This window comes from Aegilops tauschii, chromosome 2 (assembly GCF_002575655.3).
Source record: "Aegilops tauschii subsp. strangulata cultivar AL8/78 chromosome 2, Aet v6.0, whole genome shotgun sequence".
In the NCBI taxonomy this organism is placed as follows: domain Eukaryota; kingdom Viridiplantae; phylum Streptophyta; class Magnoliopsida; order Poales; family Poaceae; genus Aegilops; species Aegilops tauschii.
In genome coordinates this window covers 572,849,942-572,871,377 of record NC_053036.3, presented here as the reverse complement: position 1 = coordinate 572,871,377, position 21,436 = coordinate 572,849,942, and the positions used below count along the sequence as shown (strand labels likewise).

The following is a 21,436-nucleotide window of genomic DNA, read 5'->3' as shown; positions in this document are numbered from 1 at the left end:
TACACCTTCAAGATCCGTCCCGATCAAGTACCGAACGTACGACACCTCCGCGTTCAGCACACGTTCAGCTCGATGATGTCCTCACCTTCTTGATCTAGCAAGAGGGGCGAAGTAGTAGATGAGTTCCGGCAGCACGACGGCGTGGTGACGGTGTTGGTGAAGAACAATCTCCGCAGGGCTTCGCCTAAGCACTGCAAAAACTATGACGGAGGATAAACTAGAGGGGACGGGGTTGCCGGCACACGGCTTGGTGTTTCTTGATATGTCTTTGGTGCTAGTCCTACCCCTCTATTTATATGTTGAGCCCTGGGGTCGAAACTTGGAGTAAAAGCCTCCTCAAAGTCGGTTTTGCCCGAAAGGCAAGAGTCCTACACGGACTCCAGGGCTAGACGCCAGGGTTCCCGGCGTCTACCCCCTAGACGACAGGGTTCCTGGCGTCTAGCCTCTGGTCTCCGCAAAACTTCCTTTTGCACTTTCCAAAAGCTTCGTGGGCTTTCCCCTTTGGCCCAAATAACGTGTTCTCATACCCAATCATCCCGGGAAACATCCGGAACCCCTTCCGGTGAATTCCGGAACCCTTCCGGAGATCAAACACTACTATCCCATATATTAAACTTTACCTCCGGACCATTCCAGAGTTCCACGTCATGTCCGTGATCTCATCCGGGACTCCGAACAACATTCGGTTACCAACATACATAACTCATATAATATTATATCATCAACGAACATTAAGCGTGCGGACCCTGTGGGTTCGAGAACTATGTAGACATGACCGAGACACCTCTCTGGTCAATAACCAATAGCAGAACCTGGATGCCCATATTGGCTCCTACATATTCTACGAAGATCATTATCGGTTGAACCGCATAACAACATACATTGTTCCCTTTGTCATCGGTGTGTTACTTGCCCGAGATTCGATCGTTGGTATCTCAATACCTAGTTCAATCTTGTTACCGGAAAGTCTCTTTACTCGTTCCGTAGTGCACCGCAACTAACTCATTAGTCACATTGCTTGCAAAGCTTATAGTGATGTGCATTACTGAGTGGGCCCAGAGATACCTCTCCGACAATCGGAGTGACAAATCCTAATCTTGATCTATGCCAACTCAACAAGTACCATCGGAGACACCTGTAGAGCACCTTTGTAATCACACAGTTACGTTGTGACGTTTGGTAGCACACAAAGTGTTCCTCCGGTATTCGGGAGTTGCATAATCTCATAGTCATAGCAACATGTATAAGTCATGAAGAAAGCAATAGCAATATACTAAATGATCAAGTGCTAAGCTAACGGAATGGGTCAAGTCAATCACATCATTCTCTAATGATGTGATCCCGTTAATCAAATGACAACTCATGTCCATGGCTAGGAAACTTAACCATCTTTGATTCAACGAGCTAGTCAAGTAGAGGCATACTAGTGACACTCTGTTTGTCTATTTATTCACACATGTACTAAGTTTCCGGTTAATACAATTCTAGCATGAATAATAAACATTTATCATGATATAAGGAAATATAAATAACAACTTTATTATTGCCTCTAGGGCATATTTCCTTCACTCGATGCCCTATTAACGGACAATTGTTTTACGCTTTCCGTTGCGGATTTTTTTATCGCCTCTACAATGGTTTCCGGACCTATGATGACTACTTCATCTTGATGAAAAAGGGTGTCATTGGAAAAATTGGAGTCTCTTGTTAACAGAAGTGCATGGCTGCATTGAGAATGCTTTCATGTGGCATGACCACAAATTCGTGAGATGAGTACCCCGGATGTCTGAAAGCATATATGGAGTTGCCATGGTTTGGTTTGCTACTCCGGTGGTTAAGGTGTTCGGATAGCTGTACTTGAAATAAGCAACTATCGCAGACATCAAAAGTCTCATGGCACTCTCAGAAGCAAGATGGTGTCTAGGTACGCTCGGATCACTTGATTGCATGCGCTGAAGATGGAAGAACTGTCGTATGCTCTACAAGTGCAATATGAGGGCAATGTTAAGAAGCATACCATCATTTTGAAGCAATTCCATCAGAGTACCTCTTGATTTCGCACGCTTTCTTTGGCATGCCCAGGTCTCACAATGACATCAAAATATTGTAGCAGTCTCGAGTGTTTGCTAGACTGACTGAAGGACAAGCTCCTCTATGCAGCTATACCATTAATGGCCATGGCTACAAGAAGGACTACTATCTGGTTGATGGTATCTCTCCTCCGTTGGCGACTTTCGTCAAGACCATCTCTTAGCCAGTTGATCAGAAAAAATCTCACTTTACCAGAAGACAAGTAGGAGCTAAAAAGGATGCGGAGCCGTCATTTGGAGTTCACCAAGCCCATTTTGCACTTGTTCGAGGACTTGGAAAATATATGGGATCCGGAGCCCCTTTGAAAGGTGACTGCAGCTTGTGTGATCATGCACAACATGGTTGTAGAGGGTGAGGATGATGGAGCCGTCGGAGGTCTAGAATTTGAGATATGAGTGATCCTATCCAACTTCCAGCTCAGAGTTCGGTCATGTTTGAGGAATTTGTCCAAATACATCAACATATTCGGCATCAAGGAACTCATGAACAGTTCAAGAATGATGTAATTTGAGCATCTGTGGATGCCTAAAGGAGACAACTAGAAAAATTGAATTCAAGTTTGAGTATTTTATTTGTAAACTTAATGTGTTGGATTTCTAATATTAATTTTGAACTAGTGTTGCATTTTAATATTTAAATTTTGCTCATCTATAGTTATTTTGAGTGTTGCTAACTTTTGACAAACCAAGAATTGGTGCGGAGAAGGGCGGACGTTTGATGGACAGGGTTGGATAGCCGGCTCCGGTGTGCATGCCCGTGGACAGATATTGAGTCCCATTTGGGAGATGAAATTGGAGATGCCCTTACCGCACCAATTCCGTTGGTGTGGAGTCCAAGCATGCATAGTGATGGATTATATATCGAATGGCAAAGCTATGTGTATTTCTTCTAGGGCTATGATAGAAATGAAGTCTTTTTTGCTCCTTATGAAAACTATATTTCGTCATTTATCCCCTTAGTTATGTCTAGCTAGCCCTGCCACTGTATATATCAACTCTGAATTGCAGTTTCATGGCAACCCCCACAGTGAGGTCATGCCATTGTCCGAGTCTTCCTAACTCCGATCCTTCTTGAATTTGTCCATCTGGACGTACTCGACGAAGCTTCGATGTAGATTCATGCCGTCTCCTTGCGGCGGCGAAGTTACGGTTCCTCACCGTGTGTGCGCGACAGCGAGATTTAGTGACAATTGCTTCAGATTCATTTAAGGGTTCAACGGCGACGACTGCAGCTTCAAGGCATTGGTCCAGATTGCACGAAGACTTTCTGGCTTTCATCGACAAGATCAAACCAGCTCCGGTAGGGAAGTGGCCACAACGACGCGTCGGCGCCTCGTTCTGGTCTGAAGACCTTGATGTAATTTTTATTATGTTTGATGTTATTTGTATTTATTATAGTAGATCTGGATTTTTTTTCAGCAAAAAAAGTTCATGCGCCATCGTCGACCCTGCAAGATCCAGAGAGGACGCAGATCATGAGTTCTCTACTTCGGTGATGCCAGCCGTTGGAAAATACCATCTTTACTCATGGGCGCCTGCACTCGCGCTGGGTGGCTCGTGAGTCGTGACGCCACCCGACGTGGAGCACGGGGCTTTTGGCTCTCGGGTAGATATGGAGCCAAGGATGGTCCGACTGGATCCCATCACTTGCCATTTCAAGGAAACCGGCCGGTGAAATGGAAAATAAGCTTTGTTACTACTCCTTAATCACCTGCCGACTTGCGTGTGAGGTGGCGCAAGATCTTGTTTCGGTGCAGGATGGGCCGAGAAAAGTTAGTGGTTAATCATGGGAAAGCTAGGCACGCTGCCATGGATGGATAGCGATCCGCGCGCATGGCCTCCGGCCGTCTCGTCTCTGGTCCAGCGCCAGCGCCACCAACCGCGCGCACTGCACCGAGCCACTGATGGAAGTAGAACAAGACACCGGAGAGTAACATGCATGCGTCTTTCCTGCTGGTGCCGGGCCGTGGCTTCACGCATCGCTGGCTGCATGCATGCATGCAAAGCTTTTTTTTTTTAGGGAGAGGGGCAAGACCATGCATGCAAGCTTTGTGTCTGCACGCATGCACGGTGGTAGGTGTCGTGTCAGGCATCTCCATAGCCAGATCTGTCCATGCCTTGTGGCCGCTAGATACATACGCTCGCAGCCGGCACGGCACGCAGCAGGGCAGCAGATTCACATGTGTGCGTGCTCCCGTCCGTGAGGGACAGATGTGTAGCCGTCGGAAAGCGCGCGAATACAATGCGAATTCTAGCATGGAACTGAGGGAAGTGTTCTCCCTCCCGCCTTCTCTCGGGACTGAAAGCTAGCGTGATTGTTCGTACGTGGCGCGGCCCGTGCACGCATGCGAGAAAACGACACGACGAAACCGCCTCCAAGTTGGGACGAGCCCCATGTGCGAAGTGTAGTTCGGTGTCACGCTCGAAACATCTATACCCTTTGCTCTTTGTAGCTTAGCCAGTGGTAGTGGACTAGTGGCGGTATACTACGTACGTATGACGGTATGAGCCAGGTGGACACGCACTGGCTGGGACAAAATGGGCAGGCTAGGTTATTCTTCATGCTCCCTAGATAGGATTTGTGCCTGTGGATGGAGCATATGCAGCCGGGCTCCCCGATCGTCCATGTACGTCCGAACACCCTCTCACTCATCGGTCAAAATAATCGCACTTCTCGTCCGGCCATAAAATCCGGGCTGATCGGTACTCCTCAAACCTAGCCCAAACCCGTCCTTCACGCAGCCACGCCCACTCCGTCCCTATCCAGGTACTCTGGCTACCGCGCCCCTCTCCGCTCGCTCAACCTGCTTCGAATGGCGTACCTCGGCGCCACTAGGTCCTCGTGCCCGGGCCAGCCCTAGCGCCGGACGAGGACGCCCGAATCCAAGGCACGAGCAACACGTCGAGAGCAGCAGCGGGCAAAAAGAGGGCAGCGGCAGGGGAGGCGTTGGTTGTGAGCCTGGACTGCGTGTGTGCGCCAGTGGATCCGGAGGACCAGCTCCTCACGCTCTGTCATGATGGCGAAGACCGATGCGCGCTGGCTCCGCCGCAAGAACACGAAAGCGCTTCGGGTCGCCATCGAGCAGTCGGAGCTCGAGGCCACGACGGAAGTGGCTGCCAAGGAGAAGGCGCCCCGGATGACCAAGGCGCAGGAACGTGCTAGCTGCCCATAGGATGACCGGCATCATCTTTTCTAACGATGGCTCCGACCTCTTTCACACCTCCGACGAATCCAACTTCGACGATGACGCCACTTCGACCACGGAGACCTACACGGAGGGGTATAGCCGCACCAGCAATCGCAAGGGGAAGGGGCAAGTGAGGAAATGGTGATTTCCTCCGCCCTTATTCACCCCGTTTTATCTATGTTTTTTAGTGTTTAATATGTATTTGCAATGTCCGGTGATGAACTTTGACCATTTTGTGTCAGCTGACCATGTCCGCTAAGTTAGTATGCGAAATTATGTCCGCTAAGCGTTCATCTACGTACTTGCTAGTTCATGTTGCATGGGTTGCATAAATTTGAGGGTTCAAATTTAGCGGACATAAGGAAGACAACTGTGGCAGCAGCCAAACGAGAGATGACCGATTAGTGCCCACACATGCGCCCGGACATGTGTACGGATGTTTGAGGGCTGGATGAGATATATCCGGTGGTAGATGCTCTTATTAGACGGATCTGTTTGTGGTGACTAATTCGCATGATGTCTTGGGGATGTTTTAGTCAGATATTGGGGTGCATTGTATGTTTCAAACATCTTATGATGTCTTCCGATGTCAAATTTTGTTTTCTCTTAGAGAAATGTCGATATGTAGAGAAGATTTTGGTGTTCTGAACGTAATCGCTACATTGTATGTTTCAAACATCTTATGAAAAGCTAATTAGCCAGAGGTAAGTTGTTTAGAATTGGGAGAGTCAATTCGGGGGAGAAGGAAGATGCGCAACACCCGGCTGCCGGTGGCGCCGGCATGGCCTCGGCCAGTAACGAGTCATAGCCGGCAGAGACGAGTTAGAAGGTTGACGGGTGTGGATGTAGTCGACATCGGAACTGGAGGTCAACGGCGCTTAGAGGGAAGGCCTTGGACGATGACAAGTTCGACTGTGTGTGTGGTTGTGGTGGGAGGGTTGGGGGGGGGGGGGGGGGGCTGAGGGGAGGGAGGGACGTTGTAGGCTGTCAGGCGGTGGAGGAGGGAGAAGAGAAGGGACCAACTCGAGGTATAAGATGACGGAGCCTCATCCAACAGCCCCACAAAATCGACTTTGCGCAATTCAATTTTCAGGCGACTTATTTGTGGTCAGCCCCGTACTGTAAGAATGGCAATTGACAATGATAGTGAGCGCGGTGGTGGTGACAAATATGAAAATCCTTCAGATTTCACTTTTACTCGTAAATGTAGCTGTGGCAACAGAGAGTTGTGCCTTTGACTACTGTTATGTACCGACGCGTTGTATCCATATTGCCGGCCTATCTGATGAGGCAAGATAAAATCCGAAGAAAAAGAAATTGCGCGCCCCAGCCTCTCTTGTACAGTATACATACCAGATCCTACCACTTGGAGTACCACACAGCCCAGATAGATAGCTTGGCTGGGCATACATCACATGCATGCGTTGCACTCACAGATTTGGTTCATTGATTGTTCGATTAGGCCACCACCATGCGGCGGCGATCGGATATATCCTCCTAGCTAGCTCACCCTCTCTGCCAGACACATGCAGCAGCAGCAGCTGGTCAGACAAGCCAGCACACTTAATGGCGCCGCAGCCGCATCCTGATCGCTGCCGCACCTGGCCACGGGCGCCGCTCGGCACAGTACTTCTAGCACTAGCTATAGTGAGCCTGGGCGGCGGCGGCGGCGATGCCCTGAGCCTGGACCACTACCGGCAGAGCTGCCCGAGGGCGGAGGCGGCCGTGACGGCGGCGGTCCGGCAGGCCGTGGCCAAGGACCGCACCGTGCCGGCCGGCCTGCTCCGCCTGCATTTCCACGACTGCTTCGTCAGGGGCTGCGACGCCTCCGTCCTCATCGACTCCACGGCCGGCAACACGGCGGAGAAGGACGGCCCGCCCAACGCCTCGCTGCACGCCTTCTTCGTCATCGACAACGCCAAGCAGGCCGTGGAGGCCATGTGCCCGGGCGTCGTCTCCTGCGCCGACATCCTCGCGCTCGCCGCCAGGGACGCCGTCGCGCTCTCCGGCGGCCCGTCCTGGTCGCCGCTGCTGGGGCGCGGGGACGGGCGGGTGTCGCTGGCCAGCGACACCACCTCGGCGCTGCCGGGCCCCGGGGCCAGCTTCGACCAGCTCAGGCAGGCGTTCCACGCGCTGGGGATGTCGGTCAAGGACCTGGTGGTGCTCTCCGGCGGCCACACGCTGGGGTTCGCGCACTGCTCCTCCTTCCAGGGCCGCATCCACGGCTTCCGCCCCGGCGCCGACGTGGACCCGGCGCTGAACCCGTCCTTCGCGGCCGCGCTGCGCAGGGCGTGCCCGGCCAACAACACGGCCAGGGGCGCCGGGTCGGGGATGGACCCCACGTCGGCGGCCTTCGACAACGCCTACTACCGGATGCTGCAGAGCGGGCGCGGGCTGCTGTCCTCCGACGAGGTGCTGCTGACGCACCCCAAGACGCGGCGGTTCGTGGCGCTGTACGCGGCGCGGCAGGACGCCTTCTTCAGGGCGTTCGTGAGCTCCATGCTGAGGATGAGCGCGCTCAACCAGCCCGGCGAGGTCCGAGCAAACTGCCGGCGACACAACTGAAGCAAGCAGTGGATCCCCTCCTGCCTCCTCTGTCTCTGCTACATAACTGTATTTCGTTCTGATTAATTCCGGTACGTAGTAACTGTGGCCGGCAATCTACAGACATTCTAGTTGAAAAAGGGCCTACAAGGGAATATCTTGTTTCCTTCAAATAATACTTCTACACAATTTTCACAAGCTTATACTATTACTCAAGAAAGTTATTTTTTCGGGCCATAAGATTCAGAATTAGTAATCACCATAACTATTTGGGCCATAAGATTCAGAATGAGTTAATTTCTCCTCTTGCAAATACCGTAAAAGATGCCAAACATTTCTCTATAATTCTAGGTTGTACCCTTGGTGTTAGACATGGGAAACAATTGACTTCAATTAGGAGGTGAGTAAACATGCCGAACATGGTGATTTTCTTTTAGAGTTTTGCAATATGGATGATATATTAGGAGTGTGAGTTTTCGACAACTAATTCACTTGAGTGTTTTTTTAATGTTAATGATGTTCTGCCTTAGAAGCCAATGTTATGGTAATCAAGGGAAGGCCATGGTTATGACAGTGGAGGGGAAACACGACGGCGTTCAAAAGCGACCGCCTGAAATAAAATCCAAGAGTATTGTAGTACATGCCAAGTGTGTGCCACAGTTTGAATCTTACATTCTATGATATGGCAAAATCTTGTGGCAAAACTTTGTTGTCTCAGTTTCAGTTACACATGTGCAACTTTTTTTTGCGGGCCCTTTTTCAACTGGAATGTCTGTAGATTGAGGGTGAAAGATTTTTGGGCTTAAGTCTCGAATTTTTGAGAAGTTAACGGTTTGATGGTTCGGCTAGGTGTTGAATAAATGTTCATTTGCTCAACCACAGATAGAATACCTAGGTCATGTCATTAGTGGGCAAGGGGTGGCTACAGACTAAAAGAAGATCATGACTTAACTCTTCAAAACAATTTTTTCGAGGAGTTAGCCTTTATTTAGAGTTTAATTAGAGATGCCCTAAGGGCCTCTTTGTTTCGCAGGATTGGAAAAAAGCCGGAATGGAAAAAGCACAAGATTGCATTGGCATGCCTTAAGGGCCTCTTTGATTCGTACATGTTTTTGTTTGCGATGAAGTGTGTTTGATTGCACCGTAGAAAAAACAGAAAGTTATTTGTAAAGAGGTTTGAGTGGATGTAAATTTTCATATGAGATATTGCAACGAATTCCTTATGAAAAATTTCCAAGGGATTCAATCGTGTGAAGCAGACAAACAACGTAGAAAATAGTAATAATGCGAATCATAACAACATAGAAAAATATATTTAAGGATACCGATCCCCTAAGCTTCCCACGGAAATCCTTTAGGCCTAGCAGGCCCAGAATCCCCCAGAGACCCCATTAGCCCATTTGATTCGCAGGTATTAAACGGGCCAAACCACTCCAATCCCAACCAACCCCTCCCGACCCACGCGGCTCAACAGCCTCGCGTAGCCCCTCCGGGAACGAGACCCCCGCCTCCTCGCAGCTCGTTCGTCGCTGCCGCTCGCAGCAGCTCCTTCTTGGCGAGACAGGAGGAAACAACACTACCCAATTCTCTGAAATATTGTGGTTGAAGGGGGATTGAGGATTCAAAGGGATTTGAGGGGATTGGATGGAAGAGAAGGATTCACCCAATCCTCTGAAATCCCCATCCCCTTTGGGGCTGGAAATCCCTCTATATCAAAAGAGGCCTTAAATCAAAGACTTCTAAAAGTTCGGTAGCGTCTACACTCTACGCTGCAGATCGAACTGTTGGTTTTTTCCTTTTAAAAAGAGAAGCAAGGGCCGGAGCACATTGTGGGTGCTTCCCACACGCAATGTCCCTCTCTTTTGGTCGGCTGAATCGCCGAGGGTCCAAAGCCGTTCATGGAAGCGACATGGCCGACGCATGGCGGCAGACAGGCGCGCTACCTCACATGCGTATACATGCTGTACGAGGATGGATTCATTCGATCAAGAGCCATCGGTCAGAACAAAGGTTGCATTCCATAACTACGAAATGCTTCCGGCCGTTTGCGAGGTCATGCTGCTTCATGCCTTGCAGTATTATCATCTTGACATGAAGGTTGCGGGGTGCATTTCGAGTTCTTGATTTCTATAGTATCTCGTCATTGTGGTGTGCTGCGGGGGATTGGATGATTTGCCCCACTTTACAAGGGGTTGGATGATTTGCCCTGTGATTGTCTCAATGACAGTGGCCCCAGGTCCCACCCGGTAGCCTCTCGGGGGGGGGGGGGGGGGCAAATGATCAAATGAAGAAGTAAAGTGGGGCAAAAGACCCATACTTGAAGCATCTACAGCCTGACACCTCAAACATTTAGACGGACGGCCTGGTCATTGACCGGTCAAAAAAAAGCAAACCCAAACATGCTTCTCATACCCTGCAGGAGCCACCCCGAGAGGCTGGCGGTGGAGCGCCACAACGACGACCTCCGCCGGAGCCGTGCCACCGTCGCCTCCCACCGTGCACGTCGGCGTGAGTAACCCAGTCACGGTCGCTCACAAGGAGGAGCGCGGTTCTCCGGCTAGAGTTCCTCCCTGTGGTCGTGATTTGGATGAGGAATAGAATTGTCCGTACATTGGCTGGGCACGTCCATTTCATTTGGGAGCGTTCACGCGTAGACCACTCCAGAGCGAACTTTTTTTTTCTAACATGGCAACTCAGCATGCATTAAGATTGGTGCTCTCGGTCTAACAACCCTAGTGTCGTTCGCCGGAATCTTGTTCCCAGTGAATGTCAGCTGATTAACATTTACCCAGAAATATGTGCAGTAACTCTAGTTGAATAGAGTCTGATGGCAAAACCGTGGAAGTGTTGTGTAGCACCATCTCCAAAGTCACAATTTGCACTAGGGCTAGATGAGTACATATTCCTGACAAGATGTATGATGATACGGTTATATGTGTCTTGGTTTTATTTATAAAATAGGACGAAAGCCTGTTTGAAGGATACTATCTCTGTTCCGTATTAGTTGACTGTTTGACGCTCAAATAGTTGATGCTCAAACGTAAACGGAGAGAGTCTATACCTAACAATAAAGCGCTATTGCTTCTAGCGGTACGTCACGAAAATTGCCTCTAAAATTATAAAATATTACCCATCAATGCCACCTATAAGTGATAAAAAGTGTTTCACACCAGGAAATACCCGCTTGGGCCGGCCCATGTAGTAGGGACGTCCTATACTGCGCTCTGCGCCGGGGGAGAAGACGCAGCGTGCCCGTTTGGACGGACCCATGTCCGGGTGGCCTGTTTTACAAATTTCGTTTGTTTTTCTGTTTTTTTAATTTAAATAATTTGGGACTTAAAAAAAGCTCTGGGAATTTAGAAAATGAGAAATTTGAAATAAATGTTTAATAAATCATAAAATGTTTGTGGATTCAAAATTTTTTCGCGTTTTTATAAAAGAGTGTTCTCTTATTAAAAATGTTCGAAATTTTGAAAATAAATATTCAGGAAATCAAAAAATGTTCACCATTTTTTGTGAAAAGTTCGTTTATTAAAAAAATATTAATGAAATTGAACAAAATTTCGCCAATTCAAAAAATGTTCATGAACGAAAAAATATCCTAAAAATTCAAAACTGTTCCTAACTTACAAAATAGTTTATTCATACATAAAATTTTCGCTGATTCCAAAAATGATCATGCATTTCAAAAAATGTTCGTTAAATAAAAAAATATTCATGAATTTCAAAAATTGTTCCTCCAATTTTCAAAAAAATGTTCATCAATTCTAGAAATGTTGCCGATTCAAGAAATTTGTTTAAAAAATGTTCACAGTTTTTTCTAAAATATTTTCAAATAGTATAAAATGTTTATGAATTAAAAAAAATCTTGATCTTATAAAATATTTGAAAAATTGTTAAAGTCTTCACGAATTTGAAAAATGTTCATGATTTCAAAAATGTCCACATGTTTAAAAAAATCGTCATGATTTCAAAAATTGTTCATGATTTCATGAAAATAAGAGTGATAGTGTATCTCGGTGAATCTTTTAGCTAAGAAGATTCAGAGATAGTTCTGCATTGGGGAAGACTTGACCGCCGCGAGTCGCGTCCGGAATAGTACGTCTACTATACGGCAAAGACTTGACCGCCGCGAGTCTGCCATTGGGCCATGTTGCTGTCCTTGACTAGTTCCCGACGGACCATCGACGTCAAGAGTTCTCCGTGTGCATACATAGAAAACTCGAGCCGTCGTTGGCAGTTCTTCATCACACAACTACAGAAAGCAAAGCTCGAAACTGGCATGGTACTCTCGCCTCTCGGTGTCCTAGGAAAGGCAGATCTGAAGCACAAGTAAATCGCTCGAGACACTTCTTCTCTTCGACGAGCACTGAATCCCTCCATGTTTCAGGTGAATTTTACATCAGTATGTTCTCTAAAAATTGTCTTTTACAAGCTTTCAGTTTGTTTTTCAATTTCCGTGAAGTTTGAATGCTAGAAACACGAGTCGAATACATTTTGTTCCCAAGACTCTGAATTGCCGCCGCCAGCTAACAGCAAACACTAAATAGCTATCTAAAATTAACTTCCTCACCCTTGTGTTACGACCTGTGACTGTGAGTAGACTTTCTTAAAGCAGAGTCAAGCATTTCACGCAACAAGCTTTTAACTAGGACTTAGATGATCTTTAGACAAACAGAGGCTCGCTCCCTGCTTCATTCATTAACATAGAAACAACAGCGTTCGTTAGGACTTGCTTGACTGAATCTGTTCTTGCTTCGAACAGCAGATCCTAATTTGTTAAGACTTCCATAGCAAAAAAAAAAAAAAAAAAAATCATTTCTGTTCTCTCAGGATACTAGGTCAGACTCGTGCCTGTATATTTAGAGTGATCCCCAAATTTAACTGGCCACATGGCCTCCATTTTTCGTGCAACCGATTGTTTTATTTTCTGAAACGAGGTGTCGATTTAGTTGACAGTCTCCTGTTTACTTGTTCTGCAGCCGAACAATATGCAAATGCTCTTCCAGCTTGGCCTTGGTTTCCTATTGCTTGCAGCACAGTATGCACCGGGAATTGCGGCTCCTAGCTCACAGTGCCGACGACAGTGTGGAAATGTCGAGATACCATACCCATTTGGAATCGATCCTGGTTGCTCGCTAACACAAGCCTTCGACCTCAGCTGTAAGGTCCAAGATGGCATCCCAAAGCCATTCAGTGGCGCCTTTGAGGTGCTCGACATTTCTTTGACTCAAGGCACAACGCGGGTGCTGAATTACATCTTGGGCTACTGCTATAACACCTCCACCGGGAGCATGGAGTATTTTGGCTGGTCCGGGGGGTTCGGAGGAGATCCTTCTTCTCCCTACCGGCTCTCCCACACCCAGAACAGGTTCACGGTCATCGGGTGCAGCGCCCTCGCCTTGATATCCGACTACGATGGCACGGGCTACCAGGGCTTGGGCGTCGCAACATGCCGCAATTTGTCAGACTTGGTGGACGGATCCTGCTCAGGTATGGGCTGCTCCCAGACCACAATACCAAAAAGGATGTACTACTACGACACAACTTTCTCGGCATCGGTTAACACAAGTCAAATTTGGGAGTTCAACCGCTGCAGCTATGCAGTACTAATGGAGGCAGCAGCATTTGAGTTCAGCACTATGTATGTGAACACAAACAAATTCAATGACACATATAATGGACGGGTGCCTATGATTCTTGACTGGGCTATAAGAGATGTGAAGTCATGTGATGCTGCAAAACAGAATACAACCGGTACTTACGCATGCCTCAGCGCCAACAGCAAGTGTGTGGATTCCACCAATGACCAAGGGTACACCTGCAATTGCACCGATGGTTATGAAGGCAACCCTTATCTTCAAGACGGATGCAAAGGTACATATTAATTTCGACTGTCAATGTATATATGCACTACTTCCATCAAACTGCATCTTGGGTGTAGGGGTCCCTTTACCTTATCTAAAATTTTGTTTTGCAAATTTGCTACAGATGTGAATGAATGCAACCACAATCCATGCCCTTCAGATGGCTTTTGTCGCAATATTGTTGGAAAATACCGGTGTTCTTGTCGATTGGCAAAAAATATGTCACTGAAAGCAATACATGCAACCCTAATATCGGCTTCATAATAGGTAACATCCAAACAAGTGTGGTCACCTAGCTAGACCATTAACTTTGTCACACTTTTTGCAATGCCATGAAAGCCATGCATCTAATCTTGGTTAATGTACTTTAACTATGTTTTACACTATTCATCACCTCAATCTACAACATAATTGTCTCATCTAACGACATTATCAGGAGTTACAATGGGACTATTTGGTTTGATGGTTATCGTCATGATCACTATCTTCTGGGGACAAATGATAATTCAAAAGAGAAACCTGGATAAAGTTAAGCAGGAGTATTTCCGCAAGCATGGAGGCGTGCTTTTGTTTGATAAGATGAAATCGGAGAAAGGTCTGGCTTTCAATGTATTTTCAGAAGCAGAACTCATACATGCCACCGACAACTTCGACAGTAGCAGAATAATTGGAAAAGGAGGCCATGGGACGGTCTATAAAGGTATAATAAAGAACATGCCGGTTGCAATTAAAAGATGTGCAGTAGTTGACGAGAGACAGAAGAAGGAATTTGGCCAGGAGATGCTCATTTTGTCCCAAATCAATCACAAGAACGTTGTCAAACTCTTGGGTTGTTGCCTTGAGGTGGAAGTTCCAATTCTAGTATATGAATTTGTCCTAAATGGTACACTATTTGAGCTTATCCATGGCAAGAACCAAGCATTGCAAATATCTTTCAACACTCTCTTAAGGATTGCTCATGAAGCAGCTGAAGGACTCAGCTTCTTGCATTTGTATGCATCTCCCCCAATAATTCATGGTGATGTGAAAAGTTCCAACATCCTGCTTGATGATAACCACATGGCCAAAGTGTCAGACTTCGGAGCCTCCATACTAGCGCCATCTGACAAAGAGCAATTTGTCACAATGGTTCAAGGTACTTGCGGTTACCTTGATCCCGAATATATGCAAACATGCCAGTTAACAGACAAAAGCGATGTGTACAGTTTTGGAGTTATTCTTCTAGAGATTCTCACAGGCCAGCTGCCACTGAAGCTCGAGGGGTCTGAGAAGCAAAGAAGCTTGTCATTGATTTTCTTGTCTGCAATGAAGGAGAATAATCTAGAAGCTGTGTTGGTGAACCACGTGAAAGGCCAAGAGAGCATGGAGTTGTTGAGAGGACTTGCAGACCTGGCTAAGAAATGCCTAGACATGTGTGGCGACAACAGACCCTCCATGAAAGAGGTCGCCGATGAACTCAACAGATTGAGGAAACTCTCACTGCATCCCTGGGTACGGCTCGGCGTCGAGACTGAAGTAGAAAACCTTCTTGGAGGAGATACTACTGGTGGGTATGAAATAGAATTAAGTGGTTATCCTATGGGCGAGAGTGAGAACCAACCCATAAACCCTAGAAGTTCCTATTATGCAAGGTGAGGAAAACATGTATTGTAATCGGTTAAACCTACCGAAGATACTTATGTTCCTTCTATACCTTGTTACAATGTGTAATATCTACGTTCCTTCTGAATCTTGTTACCATGTATTAGAACTTATAAATTACAAATCACTTTTTAATCTATTTGATGTGCGATGTGTGTTCAACAACAAAACATATTGGATATTCGTTCAATTTAAGTCTAATTCGTACATGCATACTACATCTGTATTTCAGAAAATGTGCAACTCTTCAAGGCTGATTATATTCTATTAATTTTTATATTTTAAAATAGGTTTCAATAACTATTATTATTCTACAATACTAGATTTTATTATATTTTCTTTTTATACAAGAAATTTTATTGAATCAAAAGGTGATAAGGCGATACAACCATAAATAGTTCATATCCTACTTCTCCACACCGAAAATGCACACAACACGCAAAGATCCGATTACAAGAAAAGTTTTTTTTTTAAAAGGAGGTTGAACCCTTGGCATCTGCATCCAAAGATGCACACATCCATCTTTATTAAATTATTAATAAAGACATGAAAAAAACATACATCAAAAAAACCGAAGCTGCCATTCAACACCTACAGACTCGGCAATGGCACAGTGCCCCCACTATCTAGAACCATGGTCAACACTGAGCCGCCCGCAAGTGTGAAAGCGGGCTACGAGGGTTTGGATCCTCCACTACGAACTGGGGGAGAGGATGATGAGAGACTGATGCATCTTGGCCAATGCAAGAATTGGCTGATGTTGTGGTCGAAGAATCTTCTTCGTGTGGAGGTGGCCGGAAGAACACCAACGGCAATACCGATGCAAGGTATGATCATCCCACCTACGTAATTACCACCATCTGTCGTGCTAGGTGAGAGCGGACCACACGAAGAAGAGGGTCGAACCGTTTCGATGGCTGATCACGCCGCCCCCGTGGATGAATATATGGATGATGTCATGGAGGAGGAGGACCCTCTCTGGTACATCAATACTGGCTATGACGACAGAGGAATGATGAGTCAGCCATATGACTCAGGCTATGACCACCGTGATGAGCGAGAAGATCAGGATGCTGAGATGCATGATGATGTACCAAAGAAGGAATGTCCTCGGGTTGAGTGCAAAAAGTCCCTGTTCATGCAATCCTCCCAGAAAACACCTCTAGATGCCGCCTCAGCCCAGGGTCAACAAGCTGAGCGTCGTGTAGTGCTATGCCCGACCACATTGGGGACGACGGTCAAGGAGGGTCCTATAGGCTCACTACCTGAACCCAGGAAGAAGCAGAGGAAGAGACCGTCGAAGAAAGGCTCTGCTGCCGCCAAAGCTTCCAGCAGCCAGCCGCCTTCGGCGCTTCGGGTTCAGGATAGTGTACCGATCGTAAATGCGCCTTTCCTCCATCTCACGGGCAAGCCGATTGTAGCGACCAGACCTCAAACAGTCTGATCTCTGTGCATCAGTGTCATCCCTGGATCGGTAATGCTGACACGCACAGTACTTGAGGATTTATAACAGAGTAGCAATCACACACTTATTACATCGAATGTCTCAAAAGAGAACTTATTACAATAAATATGGCTTAAGGCCATCTAATACGATAACAGCGGAAGGCTTGGAAGATAAAGTGAGTCCATCAACTCCAACGGCATCACTGAGTGAAAGATCACGACCTAAGGCACCTTACTCGTCATCTGAAAAGTCTGCAACATGAACGTTGCAGCCCGAAAACGGGTCAGCACATGGAATATGCTGGCAAGGTAACACAAGAGTAATGAACAGAATAATAGCTACCACTACATGCATATTTGGCTGGTGGAGGCTGTATGGTTAATATGTTTTGCGGAAAGCCAATTTTTCCCTACAACAAAGGAATATATTTTATTTGACTACAAAGTTGGTTGAAAACATTGAGAATGGTAAACCCCATCTCAATCCCAATTAAAAGGTAATTAATAACCCCAACAAAATTAATTTAGAGTGATGAGATCCACATGATAATCCAAGAACTAGATACTCAAGATGTCCATAACCGGGGACACGACTAACCATGATTAGTTTGTACACTCCGCAGAGGTTTGCGCACTTTTCCCCACAAGACTCGATCTCCTCCGTTGGATTTCTCGCACTACATAATGTTTGAGAAACGGATGACCGAGACACAGTCTTTCCGAAGAGGTCCCCTTAACCAATAGATAGGCCTGTACACCTACAATCCCCTACATCTGCTAGCCCATCATGGAAAGGTTTCCCACAACTTACTCAACTATGCCAGAGCCCATAATGGCATGTGGCTGCACACGGAAGTTTCTAGGATGAATAATCTTATGATCCCTTTGAGCATGGATGGCAGTTCATAGGAGAATCACACGGTACCCCGGGATTTCCAAAAAATACAGACAACACTGGGTTCCCCAGGTGCCTCAATCCACCCAGATGTGTATTAAAGTTGCCACCTTAAGTTAACCATTAATTAACAATACTCACATCTGTCATGAATGCGCTCAAACCCAAATCCACGTCTACGAGCATAGCATAGCACTATAAGCAACGTAGAAGTAACTCCCAAAGGTTTGATAATATACAGGTGAATAGGTACTACCTCAACTACTTCCCAAACCCACAATTTAATCAGATCCTAACCATGCAATTGTTTGAGAATTGATCTAATGCAGTAAAACTGGGTAGTAAAGAGGTATGATCAAAGTGTTACTTGCCTTGTTGATGATCCGTGAAACCCAGAGACTCGTAGTAGCACGCTTCGCACTCCGGGTACTCTATCGCAAAAGAACAAGCATACAATAAGCAATCAAGCAAGGGCACGGGTAAAACTCAAATAAGAGATCTAACCAGAAAGTTCAACTTAAGAACTCCGGTTTGCAAAAGGAATCAAATCAAACAAAGCAACAAAACTTAAACAGCGAAAGAAACAAGCTTCCTTTACTATTCTGGACTAAAGTCAAATTTTACAGTAGCAAAAACTTGTTTAAGTTGATTAAACAGAAAAAGGGCTTCAAGACGAAACTCTAGGCGCTTGAATCGCCTGATTCCGATAAACGAGCGAAAAGATAAACTAAAACGAAAATCGGATCAGAAATCGCGATCGAAAATAATCGCGGAAAATCTGAGAAAAAGAAAAACTGACGAACAGACTAACGAACGAACGTTCGCTGTCTGCGGCTAAACGGTGAAAACCGTTCGTTAAAACGAACGAATGAACGGACGTTCGCTAAATAACTAAACCGAAAAAACAATCTAAAATAAAAAAAACGCATCTAGGGTTTCGAAAAAAATTGATCGATTTTCTCGCAAAAACCGAGGCGGCGGCGATGGCGGCTACCTCCGGTGAGGTCCGGCGAACGGCGGCGGCGGCGACGGCGGCGGGGCTGCGCGGCGGCTAGGGTTGGCGGGGTCGGGCTGGTGGGATGTGGCCTTGGGCGGCGCGGCTTATAAAGCCTCCCCCGGGCGGAGTCCCGGGCGGATACGGCCCAAAGTCGGTTTCCTTTTTTTTTTAAATATTCCGCGCAGAAAAACGAATAAAAGAAATACCAAAAGGACTCCAAAAATCCTGAAATAAAATTTCCCCGTCCTCTAAAAATCTACCGGACAAGGTGAACATTTATTTGGGACTCTAATGCAATTTTGAAAAACGCATATTTTCCCTAACTCAAATAAAATAGCGATAAAATTCCGAATAAAATTCCGAATAAAATTCTTATTTGATTTTAATATTAAATCTCCAATATTTCTTTATTTTGAGGAAGTCATTTTATCCTCTCTCTATTATTTTCGTAAAAGAAATATTCGAAGAGAAAATAATTAAAATCAAACGATCCTCTTTTCAAAATTTGAGAAAAACTCAAATATGAAAATAACGAAACTCCCAACTCTCTCCGTGGGTCCTTGAGTTGCGTAGAATTTCTAGGATCAAGCCAAAATGCAATAAAATATGATATGCAATGATGATCTAATGCATAATATTCCAAATTGAAAATTTGGGATGTTACAAACCTACGCCCCTTAAGATGAATCTCGCCCTCGAGATTCGGGTTGGCTAGAAAATAGGTGAGGGTAATCCTTCCGTAGGTCTTCCTCGCGTTCCCAGGTGGCTTCATCTTCGGTATGCTGGCTCCACTGAACCTTGCAGAGCTTGATAACCTTGTTGCATGTGACTCGGCTGGCAAACTCGAGAATCTTGACTGGCTTCTCCTCGTAGGTCAAATCGCTATCCAATTGTATCGCCTCCAGTGGCACTGTATCTCTCAGAGGAATATCAGACATCTCTGCGTGGCACTTCTTCAACTGAGAAACGTGGAACACATCGTGAACTCCTGACAATCCTTCGGGCAATTCCAATTTGTAAGCAACTTCTCCCATACGTTCCAAAACTTTGTATGGTCCCACAAAACGTGGTGCTAACTTTCCCTTAACTCCAAAGCGCTTCACTCCTTGAAGTGGTGATACACGAAGATACACTCTGTCTTCGACTTCGTAAACTTTCTCCTTGCGTTTAGAATTCGCATAACTCTTCTGCCTGGACTGGGCTACCTTGAGTCTATCGCGAATCAGCTTAACCTTCTCTTTAGACTCTTTAATCAAATATGGTCCAAACAACTGACGGTCTCCAACTTCATCCCACAACAACGGTGTCCTGCACCTCCTTCCGTACAAAGCTTCGAAAGGGTCCATCTTCAAACTGGCTTGATAGCTGTTTTTGTAAGAGAACTCTGCGTAAGGCAAATTGTCGTCCCAACTAGATCCATAGTCTAATGCACAAGCTCTCAACATGTCCTCCATAATCTGATTGACTCTCTCAGTCTGTCCATCCGTCTGCGGGTGAAAAGCTGTACTGAACTCTAGCCTGGTTCCCAAAGTTTCATGCAACTGATTCCAAAACTTTTGAGGTAAACTGGGTTCCTCTATCTGATACAATGGTCCTCGGAACTCCATGTAGACATACGATCCTGTTCATGTATATCTTTGCCAACTTAGCACTGGTGTAAGTGGTCTTCGCTGGGATGAAATGAGCTACTTTCGTCAAACGATCGACTACAACCCATATCGAATCATAGCCTGAACGAGTCCTAGGCAATCCCGTGATGAAATCCATGCCTAGCTTATCCCACTTCCATTCGGGTATCGGCAATGGTTGTAGCAATCCTGCTGGCTTCTGATGCTCTGCCTTCACTCTCTGACATACATCACAAACTGCTACATACTCCGCAATATCCTTCTTCATTCCGGTCCACCAGAAACTATCCTTCAAATCCAGATACATCTTAGTATTTCCTGGGTGAATCGAATATGGCGAATCATGGGCCTCCTGCAGAATCAGCTTCCTGATCTCCTGATCATTTGGCACATATACGCGGTCCTCGAACCATAAGGTATCGTGCTCATCCTCATGAAATCCTTTAGCCTTTCCTTTGCTCATCCTTTCCTTTATCTCAGCAATCTCCTTGTCCGTCTTCTGAGCTTCTCTGATCTTATCCATCAACGTAGACTGAATCTCCAATGCTGCTACATAGCCTCTCGGAACTATCTCCAAACATAGCTCGCGAAGATCCTCTGCTAACTCCTTGGGTAACTCTCCGGTCATGAGTGTATTGACATGACTCTTGAGGCTCAACGCATCGGCTACTACGTTAGCCTTTCCGGGATGATAATGCAACTTCATATCATAATCCTTAATGAGCTCCAACCATCTCCTCTGCCTGAGATTCAACTCCTTCTGCGTGAAGATATACTTCAAACTCTTGTGATCCGTGTATACCTCGCAATGGTTTCCGATGAGAAAATGTCTCCAAGTCTTCAACGCATGCACTACGGCTGCTAACTCCAAATCATGGGTAGCGTAATTCAACTCATGGGGTTTAAGCTGTCGTGAGGCATATGAAACAACTCTTCCCTCCTGCATAAGTACGGCTCCAAGTCCTCGACGAGAAGCATCGCAACACACTTCATAATCCTTGCGTTGATCTGGCAGAATCAACACTGGTGATGTAACCAAACGTTTCTTCAACTCCTGAAAACTGGCCTCACATTCCTCAATCCATTTGAACTTGGTGTCTTTCTTCAACAACTCCGTCATGGGTTTTGCAATCTTCGAGA

At 46.2% G+C, this 21,436-nt stretch overlaps 1 protein-coding gene and 1 pseudogene across 1 annotated transcript; both read left to right on the top strand.

Moving 5' to 3' along the window:
• Positions 1–6,650: 6,650 nt before the first annotated feature.
• On the top strand, positions 6,651–8,025 carry LOC109755234 (peroxidase 64). The gene has a single exon (XM_020314132.4). It carries the CDS (start codon positions 6,698–6,700, stop codon positions 7,841–7,843), a length of 1,146 nt encoding a protein of 381 aa, XP_020169721.3. The 5' UTR covers positions 6,651–6,697; the 3' UTR covers positions 7,844–8,025.
• A 4,045-nt stretch (positions 8,026–12,070) lies between these two features.
• Positions 12,071–15,469, top strand: LOC109755235 (wall-associated receptor kinase 5-like; annotated as a pseudogene).
• Positions 15,470–21,436: the final 5,967 nt, after the last annotated feature.